At 34.7% G+C, this 24333-nt stretch overlaps 1 protein-coding gene across 3 annotated transcripts in view; it reads left to right on the forward strand.

Annotated features, from left to right (window-relative positions):
• Window positions 1-475: 475 nt before the first annotated feature.
• Window positions 476-24333, forward strand: part of LOC124960251 (Putative N-acetylated-alpha-linked acidic dipeptidase) — a 48846-nt gene continuing 24988 nt past the window's right edge. For 2 of the 3 annotated variants that reach the window (XM_047518948.1, XM_047518947.1), the window contains exons 1-7: window positions 476-749; window positions 3026-3134; window positions 4407-4593; window positions 9997-10098; window positions 19109-19234; window positions 19994-20180; window positions 22935-23028. In XM_047518948.1, coding sequence (XP_047374904.1) covers window positions 632-749; window positions 3026-3134; window positions 4407-4593; window positions 9997-10098; window positions 19109-19234; window positions 19994-20180; window positions 22935-23028 — 923 coding nt within the window. In that variant the 5' untranslated portion in view covers window positions 476-631. Of the gene's footprint in view, window positions 750-781; window positions 977-3025; window positions 3135-4406; window positions 4594-9996; window positions 10099-19108; window positions 19235-19993; window positions 20181-22934; window positions 23029-24333 lie in introns of those variants that run through there. The other variant, XM_047518949.1, reaches the window with a different exon arrangement.

Genomic DNA, 24333 nt, shown 5'->3' on the forward strand with positions numbered 1-24333 from the left:
TGTCTCAATAAATAAATAAATAAATAAATAAACACTTCGTTTTATTACGTAAATGAAGGGCAATATCCTGAATATTTGCAAATAACAATGACATTTGTTAGGAAAAAGAGCACCATGGTAGATGACACTGCCAACCCTATTTAAATATCCAAGACAGTACAAGAACCGGATATTGCCTTTTCAGATTAAGTTATGCAGCACACAGTTATAAAGCATTTTGTAGGACGTCGAAGCTGAAAAAAAAAAAGTTCTCCAGAGACGGTTTAAGTTTGTTCCACTATCTTGGGGCCAGGTCGGTACTGATTTTCCTAAAGAAAAGTAGCGCTCCACCCTCCCAGATCCGCCCCTCCCCCTCCCCTCCTCCTTCCCCTCCCCGCCTTCTCGTTCTTTCTTTCTTTTTTAAAGCGCCCTCGAAAGAGGTCGGGTTACTTGCCCACCCCTCCCTCGGATTGGTTCAGAGTGAACTAGAAGTACTTTTTGGGCGGGTCTGGCCCCCAGGGCTGGGAGTGAATTCAAGCCGCGGGTGGTACTAGTGGAGGAAAGCTGCCTCGCCGCAGGGCCGGACTAGGACTGGCCTGTGCGGCCGCAGCAGAGGCGCGGGTCCCGGGAGGCCCTGGCCGACTCAGCGGAGATGTGGAATCCCCTGCGCGAGAACGACTCAGCTGCAGTTGCGGGGCGCCGCCCGCGCTGGCTTTTCACGGGGGCGCTGGTGCTAGCCTCCGGCCTCTTTATCCTCGGCTTCCTCTTCGGTAGGGGCGTTTGCTAATAAGCAAACCTCGGAGCCTCCCCGCGCAGTTCTGCTGTCCCGGGGACTCGTGAGCCTGCTGCGGAGTAGGATCCTGTCGCATGTCTTCCCTAGGGACGGTTATTTGGAAAAAGGACAATGTGCCCAAGAGTCGCCTGGAGTTTGACGGAGGATTGCAGGGCGCAGTCAGTATAGGGTTAAGTTCTAAAGAAGCCGCAAGTTCTGGCTAAGGTATAAAACGGGGAGAACCTGAAATTGAATTTAGAAAGGTTCCCCACGCCCTGCAAGACTCAATACTTTTGGAGACAAGCAGCATTATTTCTATGGTTGTGAAACGAGGTTATCCAAGGAGCTTTGCCTGAAGCGGCTCCTACCTGTTTGGGGTTTTCGTTTACTTCGGTGCCTGGGAATGCTTCGGGTGCAAGGTAGAATTCAGGGTATTGCTGCAAAAGGAGTCTTCTCATTCTTCAGTCCTTGGGACTAGCAGAGGCACATTTAAGAAATGGGTGATTTGTTGCCAGCGCTTTGAACTGATCTTTGCTGGCCTTTTGCGATGTTTCCTGTACTGATTTACAGACTTAATCCAACTCTACAAGAAAATAGGAGCACTGCATGCAGACTCAGACTTAAAATTCTAATTTTAATTCGTACTGACCTTGAACAAATGACCAAGTCTTTCAATCTCAGTTTTTCACTTTATGGTTAGAATAGTATCTGAAATTTATAGATCATAGTAAATGAAATAGCATGCAAAGTTCCTAGCATCATACTGGGGTTTTTGGTTCTTCATTTCTCCTCTATAAGGAGAGGCTCCTAATAGGACTACTGTAAGGTTTTTAAACCCCTGCTCTGAATTCTGGATCCCCTCTGTGGGATTTGGAAGACCAGGACGTGGACCACTTAAGTTTATTCAAACCCTGTATCATCTGCTAGTTCACTGTGTGACCTTGGAGTCTCAACAGACTTTATATACTCTGTTCATGAACTAACATGTGGGTGTTGGTAACCACTTAGGGTTGCTGTGGGGCTTAAATAAGATAAGTGTTCAATAATGATACATTTCAAATTGAGTTTTCATTTTCTTAACTGGAAAAAGAGGAGTTAAGAACTTAGCAAGGTCAGCATAGTATTCAAATATCCTGTCTGTCTTAAAGGCATCATCCTAATTCCTGTATTCAGTGTCAGTGGCCAAGTCACAGAATAGGCTCTTTATTGTGTTTGTCTGTTTGTTTTCCTTAAGGTGCTCTGCTCTCCCCTCCCCTCAGCAGGCCTCTGTGCTTTTCATCATGTTCACTTTTCAGATCTCAACTCAAATATCAAATATCTCATCCTCAGTGTGTCTCCTTCCCCGATCCCACAGTCTAATCAAAGTCCTTTAGTTTAATGCACAGGTGAAATCATCTCTTTTGTGCCAATCATGTATTTTAATGTGTTGTTTATACGCATGTGTATGTGTATACATGTGATCAATAATTGGAAAGCATTATGAAATCTGACTGATTGTTAAGTTTGTAACACTTTTAATCCCTTATCAATATACTTTCTCCAAATAAATTCCATAATGATTCCCTCTCTCCCTTAGATTAAGTCAATAGAAGAGGCCAATGGGCTCTATATAATGTGGGTATGCATTGCCTCTGGTCTCCTGCGTACACAGTGTGCTTTGCAGAGATGTTGGGTAAATTGGAGTTTCACTGTAGCTTTCTGACCTTCAACTTCTCAAGCCTATTTTAACTAGAAACAAAATTGCAGCACACTTTGTTTTCATTTCAGAAGCAGAGCAAATTAAAAGTCTGAGTTTTCTTCAACATTTTGAAATCATTTATGTACTTGAAATATGTTCATAGTTAATTCACTATAAACATTTATTAAATATTTATTCTAGGTCAACAGACAAGAAGTCACTAGAGAGAGAAGGTTTATAGAGAAAGAAAGCAGATCTGCATTTTGACTTTATTTTAATATATATAGTGTATCTCCTTTAGCTGAAACCTTAATACCATACTTAATTCAAGTGCTGATTCTTCATAAAACGTTTCTAAAATAGCAAGTGTATTATTATTGAAACTGAAATAAAAATATGTTGCTTTGTTATTTTAAATGTTTGCATGATGTTTTTTCAGAGGAAGTAGGCAAGGGAAATTAAATTTCAGAAAATCTCAGCTAACATCAGAGGTAATTGCTGATTTGTGTTTTACACATGACAGATAAAATCAGAAAGAAAAATAACACTTCTCTATGAGCTCATATCTCATTCCTGTATTTGTATGTATTTTACAGGATGGTTTATAAAATCTTCCAATGAAGCTACAAACATTGTTCCACAGAATGGTCTGAAGAAGGTATTTTTGGATGAATTGAAAGCCGAAAACATCAAAAAGTTCCTATAGTAAGCATATACTTAAAAATTTGTATAAATAGTTTATTGGAGAAATATTCTATTTAGAAGTTTTGACCCGATAGTTCATACACAGGCATCAGTTTTTTTAAAAGTTTAGTTTGCTGCCTATCTTGCATCTCATTTCATGTGGGGGGTTATACTCTTAGCTGAACATTCATTATTACAGAAGTTTCCGGGTAGGAGTCAGCCAACTTTTTCAGTAAAGGGACCAGCCTTCATGGACCAACAGGTCTCTGTCATACCTACTCAGCTTTGCTATTGCAGCACCAAAGAAGCCACAGAAAATACATTAAAAATTAAGCATGTAAGTTCTAATACAATATTATTTTAGGCAATGAAGTTTGAATTTCATAAATTGAAGTATCAAAAACAGGATTCTTCTGTTTTATTCACCTATTTAAATGTAAAAGCCACTCTTAGTCTGTGAACTATACAAAAACCAGCAGTAGCCTAGATTTGACCTGAGGAAATTAGTTTGCTGACTCATGCTTTAGAGGAAGATAGATTTTTTAGTAAGAACAGACTTGGGAGTTGAACAGAATTGAGTTTGAATTCCATCTTTGCCCACTAATACTAAAGTAGGTTTAAGTGAATACTTAACCTTCCTGAACCTTCATTTCTAGCCCTATAACATGGAGATAATAATATTGTTGTGATGAGAATGAATTTGGAGAGCATGTTTGGCGTATTTTGGATATTAGTTCCACACCTCCTGAAATAGCCTAAAGCAAAAGAGAAAAATGTGTAAATTTCAGAAGCATGTACAAAGCAACTAAAAATAAAGCAACTAAAATAAAACATACATATAGAATTAATAGGTGTTTGATTAGAATAGTTATTTTCAGAGCACGAATTCTCCTTGAATATTTATTTATTTATTACAAATTAACTTAGTGCATTTATCCCAAAAATATCTGAAGTACCTCTAGTGATTGAAGGATTTTCTAGTGAATACAAAGTATAATTTTGTATAAAAAAACCATAACATGCACATAGGTAGATAGACACATAGACTTGCATAGTCATAACAAACGCATCAATTAATTGCAACAGAATCAAAACCATGGATAAAAATTTGCTGAGGTGCCTGGCAGGTTTTTGGAAGAGCCCCTCCAAGTGAAAGAACTTGAAGTTCAAACTTCTTTACTGTGTGGAAAAATCTCCTCGGCCTCTTGCACTTACTCTACTATAATCATGTTAATTTGGGATAAAGGCTCATTAAACATTAATTTCTAACCACTTTCAATTTTTGTTCACCAGTAATTTTACACGGATACCGCATTTAGCAGGAACAGAACAAAACTTTGAGCTTGCAAAGCAAATTCAATCCCAGTGGAAAGAATTTGGCCTGGATTCTGTTGAGTTAGCCCATTATGATGTCCTGTTGTCCTACCCAAATAAGACTCATCCCAACTACATCTCAATAATTGATGAAGATGGAAATGAGGTAAAAAAACAAAAAGGGAATAAAAGAAACATCCATCCTACTCTATTCTTTTCAAATACCTCCTGTGAAAGAATATGCTCTCCCTTCAAATATTGATACAAGAAATCAATATTATCAGTTTGTGAATAATATCTTTGATAACTCATTACAGTGTCAACTACTTTCTCATGATGTTTGAATTTAATGTGATGTTGAGAAGATTCTGATAAGTTAATGATTTATGATAGTTACTGCTTTTTGTAGTTTAGTATTGCACACCAATGTCAAATATTATATACTGGTAAGCTTCCAAGAAACTAAAATAGATTCACTTTTGATAGGTCTAAATTTTGAAGACACTGCATAGATCTGGAGTTGCTAAAATATTCATTGATCCAGTGTGCAGTTTTCATCAAAGGTTTTATTGGTTTGTAATGACTGTTTCCACTTGATCTTATTCAAAAAGCTAAAAGGCAATAAATGATTATGTCCAAAAGGACTATGTGTTAAGGTCTCTGACAAGAGCTTGTGTGGGACATTTGGAGGGAGGAAATGATTTGGAGGCAAGTTATATAGGTTATTATCTACACTATAGAATATGTAATCTTGTTTGCAAGCTCAGGCACATACATGAAAAAGAGAAGAAAGCACAGATAGATAATTGGCATAATTTTTATTGGAATTTGTGTTCAGTATGAAAGCTTATAAAATGCAACTCAAATATCTACCCCTGTTTACCACATCTTAGTTTTAGGGTTATCATATCCAAAAGTGTCTCTTTCAATTTAGAAGAATTTCTTCAATCCTTTTGTTACTGGATCTTCTAAATTACATATTGCTTCAAATATATCCAGCTTGTTCAGTGCACTGAAAAATGTCATGTAGTTTGAATATTAATTTTATTAAAAATATTAACCTCTTATTGACAATTTTTCAGTCTCTTCTTGATAACTAATGTATTGTTTTATTCAGTCACTGATATAATCCCATGCTAAATTTCCTAATATGATTTTCCATATTAACTATTTTAAACTATGGAAATGAACAATTTAACTTTAAAGAAATGCTATTAAATTTTGTAAAATTTAAAAGTATTTTTAAAGTATGGGGAATACCAATATACATCATAGAGTCTCATAGCAATTATAAAATAAGTGCTGGCATATCTATACAATCAAGTATGAACTTTCTTTTCCTTTAAACTTGCTTTTAAAGGAAAATTGTTTAATGACATAATAAAATATTGACAATGTTAAAAATGCACATATACTTAAGACTATCTTGATATATCAAATTTGGGGATTGTTAGTATATAAAAAGGAAAATAACAGTCTTTTTTTTTTTTTTTTTCTTTTCTCCTTTCTCTTCACCTACCAATTTTGACTGGTTCATTGTTTTTATTATTTCATTATTTACTTTTGTTGTTTTATACATTTATAAAGTTACAAAAGCCTATCATATTATGTAAAAATCAATGGTATAGAAGTTTCATTGTGGAGATTTTTCTGAATGGTGTTAGCTACCTAAAGCATCTTATTTATTCTAAGTTATATCATTGGTTGGTTTTAATTTTTATACAAGTTACAAATGTTATTTCATCACATGGTCCTTTGGAATACCTTACTTTCTCTTTATTTTACCATTTTCAGTATAATCACTATTCAACTACCCATTGATTCTTTTGACATTCACCTCCATTTCTATAAATAACAGATTACTTTGTTTCAAATTCTGGCATTAACTATAGACATTGTGAAAATTCAACTCTATGTTCATCTCACTACTCTGTTACCAATGTTCTTTCTTATCTCATAGGGCAATTTGTTGTATTTGACTAACTATTCACAGCTGAACTATGTGGTAAACTATGATTTCTTTTAGTCTTGGGTAACACAGACAAGTTCCCTGCCCACAGGCAACAAATATAGTTAGTAGTTTCTAGATCCTATTGGAAATCCAGTATTCTTAGTGTATACAGGTACATTGTTTCAGCTTTGTTCATGCAGAGATAACATACCACAGAGAATGAACTGCACGTTTCCTTTTTATGTCTCAAAAAGTAAACAGAAATTTGTAATCTAAAATTGTTTAAGCTATACTCATAGAACACATAATATGAAGCTACTAGTGAATTTCAGAAAGTGACTAATGCACTAAGACTGGTATGTATTCCACATTTAATAAGTTCAACCAAGTAAGTAATTTCCTTGACCTTAAAGATACTTTTCTTCATGGTTAGAATAACTCATAAGTTGCTGTGAAATTCACTCCTGCACAGCATGATACAGTATTGAAGATTTCCAAAAATCAAGTGAGGCAAGCTTGAATGCTCCCTTGCCTGGAAGATTTACCTATATGGCTTTGCTTCTAGATAGATTTTTATTACACCTTAGCAAGTTTCTTTTATAAACTTATCCAGTGACACACTAAGTTTGTACCCTACGCAAATCACAGAAAAAATATGGGAAACTTGGAAAGTGTGGGAATTTTGGTGTAGTGATTGATTTTGTTTCATTCGAGGTCCCATCAGCCTCAGGAGAGAGAGACAATTAGTGTTCCAGTTAAGAGTAATACAATGTTACCCCAGATTCACTCCCAGCCCCTCTACCCTGGGTATACTGCACTGGTAGTGACTAGAGTATGCTGTTGAAAAGAAGCGATGATACCTGGTAACCTTGAATTTCTTCTAGTCTTGAAGGGAATGACTTTAAAGTTTCACCATTAATTTTGATAGTTGCTATACTCTCATCAGGTTAACGTGCTTCTTTTCCAGGTTGCTAAGACTTTTTGCTATGGATTTATGTTGACGTTTATCAACACACTTTTCTTTTGAGATGAGCATAACATTTTTCTTTTTTGAGCTGATAATAGCATTAAGTAATACCCTAATGTTAATCTAACCTTACATTTCTGGAACTGGTAATAGGAGTTTAAATTTATATATTCATATATATTCAATTTGTATTCCTAACATGTCTAGTCTTGATTTTTTTGGCAAGTTACTTGTTGGGCTATAATTTCTAGATCATACTCATTTTATAATATGAGTTGTTTATATTAGTCTCTGAGAAAGATTGTGCTATATTGAAATGATCTTCTTTAACCTTTCATGAAGAATTAGTTGGCCTTGACACTTTATTTTGAAGATTATTAAGCAACTGATTTATTTTTTTAATTTTATATAAAACTATTATATAGCTTTTTACCTAAGTACTCAATACCCTAGCATTGATGTTTTACTATGATAAGTAGAGTGTAGATTATTTTCTTACTTATTTTGGTCAGACTATTTTGAACCTCCTAAATCTGAGAGTTCATAATTTTTATTAGTTTTGAAATATTCTTAGTCATTAAATATTCAAATCTAGCTGTTCCACATTCTCTTTTCTTCTTTTAGAACTCTTATATGTTCTGACCCTTCTCATTTTATTCTTTAGTTCTCTTAATTCTTCTATACTTTTCATTACTAAGATTCTGTGCTGCATGCTGGGCCATTCCTTCAGATCTGTCTCCTAAACTAATTAATTTTCTCCAGTTTTGTCCTTTTTTAAACTATAAATTATTTTTAATTTTTTCATTTGACTTTTAAAAAATTTGTTTTAATTAATTATACATGATAGTAGAATGCACTTTGATACATCATATAAAATGGAGTATAGTTTCTCATTTGACTTTTAATTCAATATTGTGCATGATAAATATAAGAAAAGTAGTCTTTGCAAATGGGATTTTTCCTTGTTCTTTCTATTGGTTCTTTTCCAACTACTTTGTGTGTGTTTAGTGATTTGGGGGTCTCTTTCTCACAACTTCGTGGAACTTCCTTAAATCCTCAATTGAAGGCTGAGTCATACTGATAATTGCTGCCAAGCCCCAGAGGGTACCATAAACCTGGTACTACTTTAAAATATTATTTTTTAGCTTGAGGCATTTTGTACCATATAGGTCATGAATGGGAAATTACTAGACTCAGGGGCCTTTCTTTCTACTGTACACTAAGCCATCACTTTCTGTGGAGCAGATTTCTTTCTAATTTATCACTAACCTTAAATAACATTGTTCTTTGGAGACCAGCCTCATGCAGGGGTCCTGTTTAACTCCACTATTGGTACTGACATCAGACTCCTAACTCCTGTATCTCTTTCATGGATCCCTATGCCCTGATAGATTCAACTGAGGCAAATCAGACTAGTTCAGTCATCTTTTTATTACTATAATAAAATACCTGAGAGAATATAATTAAGTCCTAAAAGAAAATGTTTAGGGATTGGAAGTATGACTCAGGGGTGAAGTGCTTGCTTAGCAAATGCAGAGCCCTGGGTTTGATCCCCAGCACCACAAAAAAGAAAAACAGGTTTATTTTAAGCTCTTTGTTTTAGAAGTCGCAGTCTATGATCAGGGGTATGAAGGTTCCCTGGCTTTAGGCCTCTGAACAAGGCAGCACATAATGGCAGGAGCACATGGACAAACTGCTAACCTCATGACCAAAAAGCAAAGAGAAGAGGTTGGCACCCCATAATCCCCTTTAAGGGCATACCTTCAATGACCTAAGGCCAACTCATCATTCCCTAAAGATTACTTCACCTCCCAAAAGTGCCACTCTGGGAAGCAAACCTTTAACATCACCTGGACCTTAGGGGAGCCTTCAGCCTCCACACTGTAGCATGGATTTTAGGATTGACTCAGGATTACTGCTTTTACATCTTGTTGTGGGTGAGGAGGTGACTACTGAGTATTACTTACTTTTGTCTTTCCCAATTGAAAGATGACACTTAGAAAGACATACGTTTTGTTTCATGGTTTCTATTCTTTTTAGTGTGAATGTTGTTCAGTGTATCCAGATACTATTGGGTGTGATCCTCAATTAGGTAATGACTTGTTAAAGTGAATTTCATACTTAATTTATTCTTAATTAAATTAACACTTTTATAATAAGTGCCTACCATTACCATATATTACTACATTTGTATTTGGAGACTAAAATTTAAAATTTTTATCTTTAAAAACAATTTTTTTTTTCCCTAAATCAAAAGCTGGTACTTATGAGTTCTCTCAGGGATCTAAAGAGGTTAAGAGATGGCTAACCTTCTGTGAAGCAATGATATATTTAGGCCTTTATTTAAGCCAGACTGGGATGCATGCCACTTAAAAAACAAACAAACAAACAAAAAAAGATTGCTAATGTAGGGAGACAAAGCATTTTTTGTTAGATTTGTTCCCTGGATGGATGTTGAGAACAGGATCTGAACTGATTCATCTCATGCATTCCTCACAACTTCTAGCACATTGGTGAGCATCTGATAAGTATTCTCACAATGCTGAAGGATTAGTTACCCCCCACAGAAGGTAGTGAGCATTTCCCCTTGCTAGATTGTAGGAATTAGACTTCGAATGATTTACTTCTGATTACTGTGTTTGTGTCTCTAGATTTTCAATACATCATTATTTGAACCGCCTCCTCCGGGATATGAAAATGTTTCAGATGTTGTTCCACCTTTCAGTGCCTTCTCTCCACAAGGAATGCCAGAGGTAAAATGTCCTGGACTAAAATAAAAATGACAAAAATGCCTCCTGTTACCTCAGACATGCAGGCAATATTTAAAGGCTAATAAAAGGATTTTTGATGTAATTCAAATAAGCCCTTTTCCACTAGAGTTCCTTAGGAGAGAAAAAAAAGAATGCTGATTATTTTTGTTCATGGTGCTTTTTTAAGATAAATTTTGTTACAATGAGGTGCACATAATACATTTATTGACTTTTGTCAAATGCATTCACCTGTGTAATCCAGACTTCTTCAGTATATAGAATATTACCATCACTTCAGAAAATCTTGTGTTCCTTCTTAACCAACTCCACGTGCCACTGAGTCAATTGTTGTTTCTGATTTTTTTTACCATCATATATTGATTTTGCCTATTTTATTAATTCATATAAATGGAATTATATAACATAATTTTTGTGTCTGGATCTTTTCACTAGAGTCTGTGACCTTCATATTTTAATATCAGTAGTTTGTTCATTTTGTTGTTCCAAATTATTGTTTCAGTAATTTCATGTATTACTAAAATTGTATAACACTGATTAATTTTCAAAAATTTTCAATAAGGGTATTTTTTTATTTATTTATTTAAAAAATTTTTTTCATTCATGTATATAGAGTAATAATGTCTGTCTCAATCCACTGTCCTTTCTATCCCCACCCTCCTCTCTCCCCGCTGTACAATTCAAAGTTCCTTCATTCTTTCCTAACCACTCCCAACTATGGATCAGCATCTGCTTATCAGACAAAACATTCAGCCTTTGGTTTTGTGGGACTGACTTATTTCACTTTGCATGATATTCTCCAGTTCTATCCATTTACCTGCAAATGCCATAATTTTGTTCTTCTTTCAGGCTAAGCAATTGAATAAGGATATTGTTGTCATTTCCCAATTCAGAGCATGAATATCCATTCTTAAAACATATGCCGCTTACTCAATAGACTGTGCATGAGTATCATCTGAAATTTTATAATCAGTCCCTAGATTCTTGCACAGATTTTGGTACATGTCTTAGTTTGTTTGTACTTCTCTAACATAATACCACAGATTGGGTAATTTATAAAGAAGAGAATTTTATTTTCTTACAGTTCTATAGACTGGGGAGTCCCAGACCAAGGTTATAGGAGTTTGGTTGTCTGGTGAGGGCTGCTCTCTGCTTCCAAGATGGCACCTGGTTGCTGTGTCTTCCAGAGTGAAGGAATATATGCCCTCATATGGCCAAAGGCAGAAGGGAAAGCAAGCCTAATGCTTCCTGGAGCCTCTTACACAAGGGCTTTAACCCCAATCATGAGGGAGAATCTCCATGGTCCAATCACCTCTTAAAGTTTCTACCCTCAAATTCTATCATGTTGACCTTTAAGTTTCAACACCTGAATTTTGGAGGAGACATTCAAACCATAGCAATGAGAAAGCTGAAATGGACAGGATTCAAAATAACTTATTAATATCTCAAAATGTTCTATCCCCTAATATAATTTTTTAAATTTTATTTTTAAATTTTTTATTTTTTAATTTTTTACAGACATTTTGATGCATTTTATACAAATGGAGTACATCATTTCATTTCTGTGGTTGTACATGATGTAGACTCATACCATTCGTGTATTGGAATGGACCTACCTTTTGACCCAGTTATCCCACTCCTTGGTTTATACCCAAAGGACTTAAAATCAGCATACTACAGTAACACAGCCATATCAATGTTTATAGCAGCTCAATTTACAATAGCTAGATTGTGAAACCAACCTAGATGCCCTTCAACAGATGAATGGATAAAGAAACTGTGGTATGTATACACAATGGAATATTATTCAGCCAGAAAGAAGAATAATATTATGGCATTTGCAAATAAATGGATGCAATTGGAGAATATCATGCTAAGTGAAATAAACCAATCCCCCAAAAAACCAAAGACGGAATATTTTCCCTGATAAGTGAATGATGATATATGATGGGGTGGGAGAAATGGGGAGTAAGAGAATAGTGGAGGAACTTTAGATTATATAGAAAGAAATGAGAGGTGGGTATGAAAAATATAATGTTTAACATTAAGTAAATTCAGTTTTGGAGGTGTCAAGTTTGTGGTGCTTAGGACAAATTCACAAGTAAGTTGCTCATTGGCAGTTAGGTATATTGAATCATCACTCAATAGAGAGGTAAAGGTTAACAGTCATTGGAAATGTTCTAAATAAAATCTTTGCACTTAAAATTGAACTTATATTGTAAAATATTTACCAGTTAGGATCTGCTACAAAAACATAAGAATATGTTGGGTACAGCAGAATATGATTGTATTCCCAGCTACATGGAATGTTGAGGCAGGAGGGTCTCCTGAGCCCAGGGGTTCAAGACCAGCCTGGAAAACAGCAAGACACTGTCAAAAAGATGTAAGGATGATTTAGTGTCAGGTAATGTCATAGTCTTATTATTTTAAAAATATTATTTGAACTTAATCAGTTTATTTCTAATTTTAAAAATTCACAGAAGACTATTTTCTATTAGATGAAATTTATTTTCAAATGAACATTATGTTTAATGATATAATTAACATTATACTTAATGATAGAATATTAGAAAAATTCTTCTTAAAATTGGCCCATAATAAGGAAGATTGCAATCACTGACATTATCTCATAATTGACATGACATGGAAATAGGAGATAAACAGTTGGAAATGAAAATACAATGTATTTTAGATTCCAGGCCTATTGAGATTGCTTAGCTTTATCATCCAGGTTAAATCACACTAGTATTATGAATGCATGTGTAGTCCTTCATTTATTTTAGTTTGTTTTCACTTCAAATCTTATTCTCAGTCCCATTCTTCTTTCCCACTGACATATCCACTCTGATGTATTTATGTCCTTAGGTATGTATATGTTCTTGGAACTACATGGTTTTGTTGGAGGTACTTTACATTTACATAATGGCATTATACTTTAGGACTTATTTGATTTGTTTCTACTTTCAATTAACAGTTCTTTCAAAACCTGTTTTGCCTTATGTCAGAGTAGTTCTAAGGTTTTCACTGTTTCCTATTATTTCATCTTACGTGTGCACCACAAGTGACTTACCCATTCTCTTAGTGACAGACACATAATTTGTCTCTAAACTCCCTTTATTCACATTGTCACAGTGAATGGACACAGACATGTCCAGATACAGGCCTATGAGGGTTTCTCTGTGCACAATAACAAGAACACTATGAAATGTATTGAATAATGAAAAGATTATTTAGAGGAAACAGATTGTGCTTCCAGATGGGAAGACAGGATGCTATAAGGAGAATATTACATCCAGGTTGCTGGGTTGTAAGAAATACTTAATTTCCTGAGCAGTTTATATTCCCACTCACAGTGTGTGAGTGTTTCTCTTTCATCAAATGGAATTATATAACTTTCCTACCTCAATTTGGCCCATCTAACTGTTCAATTTTTTTAATGTTTTTATTCACATTTCTTTGATTATAAATGAGATTGCTCTTCCCTAAACATATTTATTAACTACCCTGTTTTTTCACTTTTTGAAAGGATTAACTATATATTTTTGTGTTGAATTTCTGAATTTTCTCTTCTTATGAGTTTCTTAAATATTTAATTAGTCATCACCATATTGATTTGAGATATTGCAAATATTTTCTAATTATTTTGACTCTTTGTTACTTTCTATGTTGTCCTTTGTTGAAAAGAAATCCTTGTTTTTGATACTATAAAATTATTCTCCCCTTATTTTTGTGCCTCAGGTCTTTTAAAAATTACTTATCTGCATTATTTTTAATATATCTGCAAAACCTGAATATACAAAAATCTGAATTAATAAACCTTCATTTAAAAATAATATTAATATTACCAGATTAAATATATAATGACAAATTATACATGATAGCAGAATATATAATGAAATGACTTAATTTGAAATAACTATGAAATAAATACACTTCTAAAATCTTAGACAGATGAGTGTGAATCAGTTGAAGAACACTGCGAAACGTCTTTAGCAGCGTAAAGATCATGTAGAAGAAACAGATCATGCCTTTATATAGGAAGCCAGGATGCTGTAAATAGAATATTACACTATATTAATTGGTAGGTTTATCATATAAGCACTTAAAATCCACCAAATAATTTTTGAACTTTGACATGATTATTCTACTAATAAGATCGTATCATAAAAATCATTATCACATTTCTTTCTGGTATGCCTAAATTCTTCTAGATTTACAGCAGGATAAATGGAGCCTGTTATTCTGTTTAGAAACATAATTTACAATTAAATTAAACTATCAGATGAGTTTGCTGGCTTGTGCACTTAGCTGAATCATATGTAACCCTATCAGAAGGGTATTAATTCTCTTTTAAATTATGGATATGCATATGTGTATATAAGATTTCACTACCAGTCACCCTTGAATGTACATTTTAATCATCTGGTTTCCGCTTTAGTCTATTTGAAATTTGACAATTTCCATAAATATAGTAACCTAAAACACAATCCAGTGGTTCTCAAACTTCAGTGTGTGTCATAACAGTTTGAAGGGTTTGTAACACAGATTCTGTTCCCACCCTGAGCATCAATAGGTCTGGGCTGGAGCCTGATTGTGTTGGTCCTAGGTGATGCTGTCACTGAGGGCTCTAGAACCACGCTTTGCTTCTCAATTCTGCTCCATGAACACAGGCAGGGAGATGGCCGCTCGAAGGAAACAGGGAAAACCCAGAGCCAGCAGTGCAAGATTGCATTTATTCACAGGCACAGAACAATGGTACAGTGTAGATTATAAGAAGGTCATTGTCTGAAAACAAGGCTTTTTTCTAACCAACAGTGACAGCTTCCATTTGAGAAATGCTGGGAGGGAATATCTATTAGACTTGTTTTCATTTTCAAACTAATGTCTTCTCTAATCCCTTCTTCATCATAATTTGTTGTGGAAAGATTGGCAGTTTATCAACAAATAACCACCACTGAGTGATATTTAAAGAACCAGTCTCCTAAATGTTGTTGGTGTTGAGGATAAATTTCAAATAGAATACTCAAGCTGCTTTTTGTTCCTAAAATAAAACGGTTTAATGGCTTTTTAGCCACAGTTAAAATAGGGTGAGAGTGTACTCTAAAATTCTAAACTCTAACAATTATAAACCAGACATATAGTACTTTCTTTAGCAATGCATATATATTTTATTGGTTTTAGGAAGAAATACAGTAACTGAAAGTATTCCTTTTATAAAAGCAAAGATTTGCATGGCATCTTTTCAATTAGACTTTTCTCATTTTGTTTAAAATTGCACCTATATGAGTACTAGTTCACTCTTTGCCGACTCTGACTTTTAAATTTTTCTAGACCTTTTATCACCTTTTAATATTCTATAAAATTTGTTTAGATATTAAATTTAATGTTTATTATCTTGTTATCTTCTTCTGTCAAGGGCAGGCTTGCTGTACCACCTAGAACACTGACACATAATAATAAGTCTTCAACAAATCCGTCAAATAATTCTTAAAAATCAGCTTGGAAACAACTCTTTTAGTATTTGGTATAAATTGAGTATGTATATGCTATGATAAATGTGGTCAAAAAGGAAAACTAGAACCACAATAAAATTGTAGAATATAGGAGATCATTTGGGACAGTGGCTTTAACCTGGGGTTGTGAAGACTTTCTAGGGGCAGGTGTGTGATTGTTTTAAGGAAATCTGTTTTCAGGTCAGCAATTGCCCATGTACTTTTTCATGGAATTGAGTACTAGCCTGTGGTGAGGTCCTGTTACTACTCTAGCCCTACCTTCCCATTTATAATCATTTTCTCTTGTTTTACAAATGAAAGACATACCCAGCCCATACCCTCAAAAAACAAATGAAGCATTTCTCTGCATTGTAGGACTCTTGAGGCTACAAAGAAACCGACAATTAAAATTTTACTTTCGGTGTTGAGATGACAAACAATTTTAAATGCTAGGTAATGGATTATTTCACAAATTGAATGACTTGCAGTTGAACAAAATAAAGGTGAATCCAATTCAGGTTCCAGCTGATATCATTAAAAGTAAATTGTATAATAGATCAGCGTTTGATTTTGGGATTGTGCCATGAATAAGGTTTATATTATATAGTGACAATTCTGTAACAAAACTGTTTTCTTTCTTATCCAAGTTTTATCAGAACTTATATGTGGAAACAAGAAATGTGAATAGAACTGTTGTTGATCCCTGTGTCATTCTAGCAATAACTAATTCACCCACAGATTTTTAAGAGCATCCCATGAATTTCATTGAGATGTGTTTCTAGTTAAATTTTGTGTTTAGGTACTACATAGAAATATATATGATGATGTTGTTAGACTCACTTTGATATTAATAACTTACTAATAATTATAGTAAAAAATTACTCCTGAAGAATTTTCTTAAAACAGTCTGTCCCAGGAAACAAATATATTTAAAAATTTAATTTTGTACATTATATGTATTCGAGGAAATTTGACCATAATTAATAAGAGAATTTCAAGCATATCTAGGTTCAGAAGAATAGATTTTGAAACTGAATTTAGTGTAGTCGATGACAGTTAAGGAGTGTTCTCTTGAAACCAATGCCTGTGGCAGGGCAGAAAGAGAAGTTGGATTAGGCAGAGTGAGAATCACACAGCAGGGCTAGCTCAAGGGCAGCCTTGACTAATCCTATACAAAGCTCCAGAGGAGCCCTTTGGAATTGTCCTAGATTGAACTGAGATGTTCAAGTCTTTATATGCTCACACCAATCAGCCACTGAACGTGTAACATCCCCAAAAGTGATAAGACTTCACAAAGAGACTATCTGCTGCTGAGGCAATCCTTGAGGGATTGACAGCTGAAGGCTTTCCACAGGGAGTCTTCCCTGTAGCTGAAGCAAGAATTCTTCACTGAAAGGGGAATCGGAGCAAATGCAGTTTATTTCAGAGTGAAATGCTGAAGGGAAAGGGCACAAAACAAATGGTCAAGAAGCAAAAGGAGTGATGGAGTTCTGACAGTAGAGTGTGTCCATATCTTTTTTTTAAAGTGCATGATGTTGAATAGTAAGTATGTGCATATTTATTTAAATTCCATTGGGTACATAGAAAAATTATGCAAATTGCTTCTAAAATATTATTTGTAGTATACTAGAAATTACATTCTCTGCAGATACTTGAAAAAATCTTAGATGTTCATGTAAAATATGTGAATATGTACATTGCTTTTCAAAGTTAATTTTGGGACTGGAGTACCAAAAAAAAAAATGTTGGAAGATTTAACCCAACAATTTATTTTACAAATAAGAATGTTGAGACTCAGAGATGTCTTGAACATGCTTATTCGAATAATTGAATCCAATAACACAGGTCATTTTCCTTACCTGATGGTTGTGAAGACCCATTACTTTATTATTTGTGAATACAACTCTGAAGAAAGTAAAGCTCTCTTTTTTTTTTCTGTTTTTTCAATTCATTTTTATTGTAAACAAATGGGATACATCTTGTTTCTCTGTTTGTACATGAAGTGGAGGCATACCATTTGTGTAATCATACATTTACCTAGGGTAATAGTTTTTGGTTCATTCTGTTATTTTTTTCCTCCCCCCCCCACCCCTCCCACCCTCTTATCCTTCTATACAGTCCCTCCTTCCTCCATTCTTGCTCCTCTCCCAGCCCCCATTATGTGTCATCATCCACTTATCAACGAGATCATTCGTCCTTTAATTTTTTGAGATTGGCTTATCTCACTTAGCATGATATTCTCCAATTTCATCCATTTGCCTGCAAATGCCATAAATTTTATTATTTTTTATGGCTGAGTAATATTCCATTGTATGTATATATATACCACGGTTTCTTTATCCATTCATCCATTGAAGGACATCTAGGTTGGTTCCACAATCTGGCTATTATTAATTGAGCAGCTATGAACATTGTTGTGGCTGTATCTCTGTAGTATGCTGGTTTAAAAAAAAAAAAAAAAAAGGATGCATTGTGAGGTGGAAATGTGTCTCTCTGATTAGGAAGTAAAAACTCATTATTGGAGTATGATTACACTATAGAGCTATAAACCTAATAATTAATCAAAAGATAGGCAGCTTTGTATTGCCCTGCCTCAGTAGTATCTTGATTTAAACTAAATTGTAAGTTATATCTTTTTTAACCTGTCATAAGTTTTAAGATAGAAGAGTAACCCAGAGTGTATTGTTGTTGACAAAATCAAAATCCATTTGATTTTATCCACATCATTTCAGATAACATTATATGAATGCTCTCAATGACAAGCTTTAAAAAATTCAATCATTACTAAAGCTAGTAGGCCCCTCTGACTCTGTTGCAACTCAACATTGCATCCCAGAAGGTCACAATTCTTCCTCTACCCAAAACAAAGCAAACACAAAAACCATAGTAGTGCAGTTTGATGCTTTTGGCTTTCCTCTCATTTCCTCTGAACAGTAGAAAGGCAAGTGTATGCAGGTGTTTGTATTAAGGGTGCAAATCTATAGGGATAAAGTGTGCCAGGAATGCAAATCCTCTGTCTTCTTTATTCATTAAGAATCCAACATCACGCACAACCACAGAAACGAAAAGATGTACCCCATTTGTGTACAGTGAATCAAAATGCAGTCTGTAAAAATAAATAAATAGATAAAAGAATCCAGTAAGTTAAAAAAAAAGAAAGAAAAAGAAAGTAAAGCTCTCATCAAGGACTCTTTTACTTAGGGTGCCTTACCCTTGAATTGCATGCAGCAATGTGTATATTTATATGGATTTTTCCAGGGCAGTACTTTTATATGTTCTGAAAAAAGACATTTAAAAACAAACATTTAATTTGTCTCTAGCCAAAAATGGTCTTGACTGAAATTCACTTCTCCATTGTATGTCTTATTTGATGCTCATGTTGTTGTTGTTGTTGTTTGATCCTTTTGTATGTTCTTGCTTCTTTCTTTTTTTCAAAGATATCAAATATCCCTCATGCAGAGAAACCTTTATATTTTACGATAAATTATTCCTGATTTCAACAGGGGGATCTAGTGTATGTTAACTATGCACGAACTGAAGACTTCTTTAAACTGGAGAGGGACATGAAAATCAATTGCTCTGGGAAGATTGTGATTGCCAGATATGGGAAAGTTTTCAGAGGAAATAAGGTAATATCTCTTTCCTTTTCCTCCAATCTGGAGAGGTATAATGCAATATATCTTACGTCTTCTTGCAACTTTCCAAAGACTATAATCCTCTCACATTCTGTAAATGTGCACCTTACGGGGAGGACACACTTACTAGCTTATGGGAAGTGGTTTTAAACTGGACCACTGGAATTGGCCAGTGGTGGGCCAGGATAAGCAGAGCAGATTTTTCTCTACCTGTAAGTTACCCCTGTGACCTACACAGAAGTGCACATTGGGTTTGTTGTTTCAGTACTTTTGTTTTAAATATTATGCCCCAAAATATTTACTGAATTAAATTTAATATAAATTGTTATTATAGATATTAAGAGAAAACAAAATTCACGTGGTAGTTTATAAAATTAAAGTCAATTGATTTCTTAAGTTTTTAAAATCTTTTTTGGGAAAATAAATTCAAAAATACTCCCTTTCAACCATAGAACCAGGAGAATCATCTGCATGAGGAGTCTATGTACTTGTAGAGCAGCAAAAGGAAACACCAAGTATTTACTACCAATGTATGGATATTTTCCAAACCTGCTCTGAAGACTCATCCATTTTTAGAACTCGAAGTAGAAAAGAGAAAAAGCCAGTTCTCTGTAATAAGTCCTTTGTTGTAAGCCCAATGAGAATGGGTTGAACATAAAACTCGGTTACTCATTTACGTGTAATTTTGAAAAGTGTTACTACCAAATCTGGGGCAACCAACTTAACATAAGAGAAGTACACTCTGTTTCCTAGGTTAAAAATGCCCAGCTGGCAGGGGCCAAAGCCGTCATTCTGTACTCAGACCCTGCAGACTATTTTGCTCCTGGTGTACAGTCCTATCCAGATGGTTGGAATCTTCCTGGACGTGGTGTCCAGCGTGGAAATATCTTAAATCTTAATGGTGCAGGAGACCCTCTCACACCTGGCTACCCAGCAAATGGTGAGTGATTGGGCCTCGGTCGTTACAGGAGACTTAACCACATTTTAGAATGATTTTATTTAAGGATTTTCTTTGACACAGTGGACTGAGAATGTGTTTTTAAAAATTTTGTTTGCATGTAGGAGTAAGAGAGTTTCTGAAAATTATTAGTTCAGGTTCCTTGTTTCTTATTTGAAATCCCTATGACTGATAGATTTTGGAGTTCAGACTTTTCCAGATGTTTAAAAAGTAACATGGTACATATACCACATAATTCATAACACTTACATGGATGGCTGGAACAGAACACAGGAAACCAGTATATAAACAATATTTGCATCAAATTGTATAAATACTGATATTAAGTGGGATAAATATGGACTACAAAGAGACTCATCTGCTCAAGTGAGATTTTGCTATCAAATGAGTTCAGATCAGATCAGGTTTTGTTGTCAAATACATTTACCCTAAATTGATAGTTTCCACAGATTTTTTTTTTTTATAACCTCATTAAATGACAGTTTGGAATCTAGAACCCCTGAAAGACACACATCTGTTGTTGCACAGTGATCTCAGTGATGGCTGTGAAGGAGTATCTCCTACGTGCCAGCACTGTGCATGTATCAGCAACCCCGATAAGCTAGGAGGCATTATCTCTATTGGCAGGGGAGGAAACTGGGACTAGAAGAGGTAAGCTGTCTTCAAGAGATAAAATACCACTTAATGGGGAGTCAGGATTCAAATTCAGGCACACTGGCTCCAGAGTCTGTGTACTTGTGCTTAAATGCCACCTTGTAAAATATTAGTAAAAGGAACTCAGTTTTTTAGGTGTACTCAACTATCTGAACATGTTTCCAAAAATCTGTGATCATTTAGTTTGGGTCATTCCAGATGAACTAAATTTGTGTGATTTGCAAAAATTAGTTTGCCAAAGCATCTATGTCATTTATATATTAATTCTTCATCTGGTTTTTTCCATCAAATTGTGGATTTCTATGAAGCTTATATACTGTTTTGCTTTGTAAATCTTTTGAGAACATGGTACATTGTCATAGATTCTTTGCTTTTTTTTTTTAAACAATACACATTACCCTACAATAAAACCATGTGAATCTGCCTGAATTTTCTCTACCTTTTTATTCTCAAGGTTAACAAATGCAAATTCTTCCAAATAAAATAAGATTAATTGGAATGTTTCTGTTGATTATCTTCACATTTAAATGATGGGATTTGTGGGGGAAGCCATGTTATCCCTTTGGAGCTAACATGTATTCAACTCCCTTTGGTGGCTTTAAGTTTTCTACTTCCTTTAATTTTAGTTTCTATTATGTAATAGTTTGAACATATACAAAAGTGAAGATAGTTACCAGCATTTTGTCAGTCTTGTTTCAGCTACCCATCACCCCCTTTTGTTGAAAACATATCCTGCACAGCATGTCATTATGTCATTTTGCCCAAGAAAAGAATAAGCTTTTAAGATTGCCTATTAGATAATTTCAAAATCTGGAAGAAAATGACAACAAAAAAGGGAAAACACAGTTCTTTTTTTTTTTTTTTTTTAAAGAATCACATGACCTTTTTTTTAAAGTCAGCTGGCAGTTTAATTCATAGTTTTCCAAATTTTGATTTCAAATGCTTATAACTAAAATGAATTTTGAGACCAGACTTCTAGATCAAGTATATATGTACATATAAATCTATACAATTGATTGTAGTAATAGGTACATAATGTAACATATAAAATGGAAGCGTAAAGGACTACAACTATATGAAACAGTTTAAAATCAAAATGACTTTGTTAATATAAAAACGATTTGCTTTTGCCAAATTGTTAAAATTTATAATTAATGATAATTGTGGGAAACACAGTTCTAATTTTTCTTAAACCTGAAGAAATACCAGTATATTATTTTGCAGTAAAATTTATATGCAATAAAATGTAGAGATCTTGAATTCAGTTCAATATATATTTTTATTTTTTCTCTTTTTTATTTTGATTTTGCAGCACTGGGGATTGCATCTAGGGTCTCACGGTCTGGTTCATATGCTAGGCAAGCATACTGAATCTCCAGCTCTGGTTCAATGAACTTTGAAAATCGCATGCATTAATGTCACCCAAAATTAAAGGACATTTTCATGATGTTCAGAGTGTCCTCTTATGACCTTTCCCGGTCAATTTGTACTCCATCCCCGCAAAGCAACCACATTTTGATATCTAGCACCATATATTAGTTTGCCTCATTTTGATGTTCATATAAATGGAAACAGACAGTAGATGATCATTTTTGCTTCATTTATTTCCCTCAGTATAGTGATTTGAGATTTTCCATGTTATTGTGCATATCCATAATGTGTTCCTTTTAACAATGGAGTAGCATTCTATTGTTGGACTATACATGGTTTATTTATACTCCTGTGGTCAGAAATTTGTTGAATGGTGTAAATGTGGTTGATTTAAGCAATTTTTTGTGCAAGTTTTCATCTTTTTTGGATAAATACCTATCTGTGGAATTGCTATGCTATAGTGCACATTTCTGCTTAAGGTTCCTTTTCAAAAGTATTATCCTAAGTCATTGTCTAATTTGCACTCTTAAAAGCAATGTAGAAGAGTTTAGTTGCTTTGTGTTCTTGCTAACATTTGGAATTATCAGTTTTTTTTTTTTTAACCAATCCAATAGATCAAAGTAAGAATGTGTTTAATATGATTTATAGAGACCCATTTGAAAGGGATTGAGTTTTTATTAGAAATGTGTTTCTTTTTTGTTGTTGTTTCAGAATATGCTTATAGACATGATATTAGAGAGGCTGTTGGTCTTCCAAATATTCCTGTTCATCCAATTGGATACTATGATGCACAAAAGCTCCTTGAGTAAGTTTGCAAGAAGAAATAATTGAGTATTTAGGTAATTCTTGTGATTAGTCATTTTCTTTCTTTCTTTTTTTTTTTCTTCTTGTACTGATTGTCTCTGAGATGAATGGAGCATGCAATTGTATCATGATTTTATAGAATAATTGTTCTGTTCTGGAATTTACATTATGTATGAACATCCAATGTGTGACCACCACCAAAACAAGACCCTCCTATCTCTACCGTCAGGGAGCATAATTGATTGATTGCTCCAGTCACTGTGCTTTGAAACCTTCTTTCCGGTTTGTGTCACAACCATGCCTCTCCCAGATGTTCCCAGACAGTAGACTGAGTGTGTCAGAGTGCTTAAACAGATTTGTTCTGGAACCACAGGATTCCTCAGATATGAGACTTTGACTTGAGGACCTCTTGACAATTTGCTCAAATAGAAACTGCACCACTGCCCCATCCTCTTCCCTTTCTCCTTTACTTTGTGTCAGAACAGCACTGCAGTATGCTGGCTTTCTGAACCTTCCCTACCTCTCTACTTTGCCCCTAATAAATCACAGTCTTTGCCCCTAATAAATGTCTTATTCATCTGTTTCTCTTACTTCTTACTTCTTTTTGGGGGGGGGGATGGGGTTTGAACTCAGGGGCACTCGACCACTGAGCCACATCCCCAGCCCTATTTTGTATTTTCTTTAGAGACAGGGCTCTCACTGAGTTGCTTAGTGCCTCGCTTTTGCTGAGGCTGACTTTGAACTCAAGATCCTCCTGCCTCAGCCTCCTGAGCTACTTGGACTACAGGCATGCACCACTGTGCCTGTCTATTTCTTACTTCTTGAAGGACCCAGAATAAAACAATGCGAGTGGTATTTCCATTTTGTTTTTATTTCTATGCCCTTTCCCTCTCTGCTTTGATTACTGAAACGTCTTCAAATAATGTTACTGTTTAGCCTGGCATTGGAAAGCTTTCCCTTTTCTTGCCCCACTTTCTTCCATCTGAATGTCCCTTCTTCTCCACTATGTTTTTGGAGGGGAGAGGTCACTAGTTTTTCTGAAAGTGATATTCGTAAAGACGAAAACATATGTCCAGTTTGTCCTTTTTTTCCTTTGAATCCAAAGCATTCTTACTCCTTGTATTCTAGCATCTATGAGAAACCTTTTTTTAACCTAGTATGCAAGGCCCTTATTTATTCAGGTGACCAGACTGATATCTAGAGATTTGGAGGTATGTGTCAATTTAAGAGGGTTAAGGAAGTACCCTGAATTTGTGTTTTGTTTTGTTTTGTTTTTCCTTTGGGGCCATATTTTAGTCAGTTTTTT

The sequence above is a fragment of the Sciurus carolinensis genome, chromosome 11 (assembly GCF_902686445.1).
Source record: "Sciurus carolinensis chromosome 11, mSciCar1.2, whole genome shotgun sequence".
NCBI lineage: Eukaryota > Metazoa > Chordata > Mammalia > Rodentia > Sciuridae > Sciurus > Sciurus carolinensis.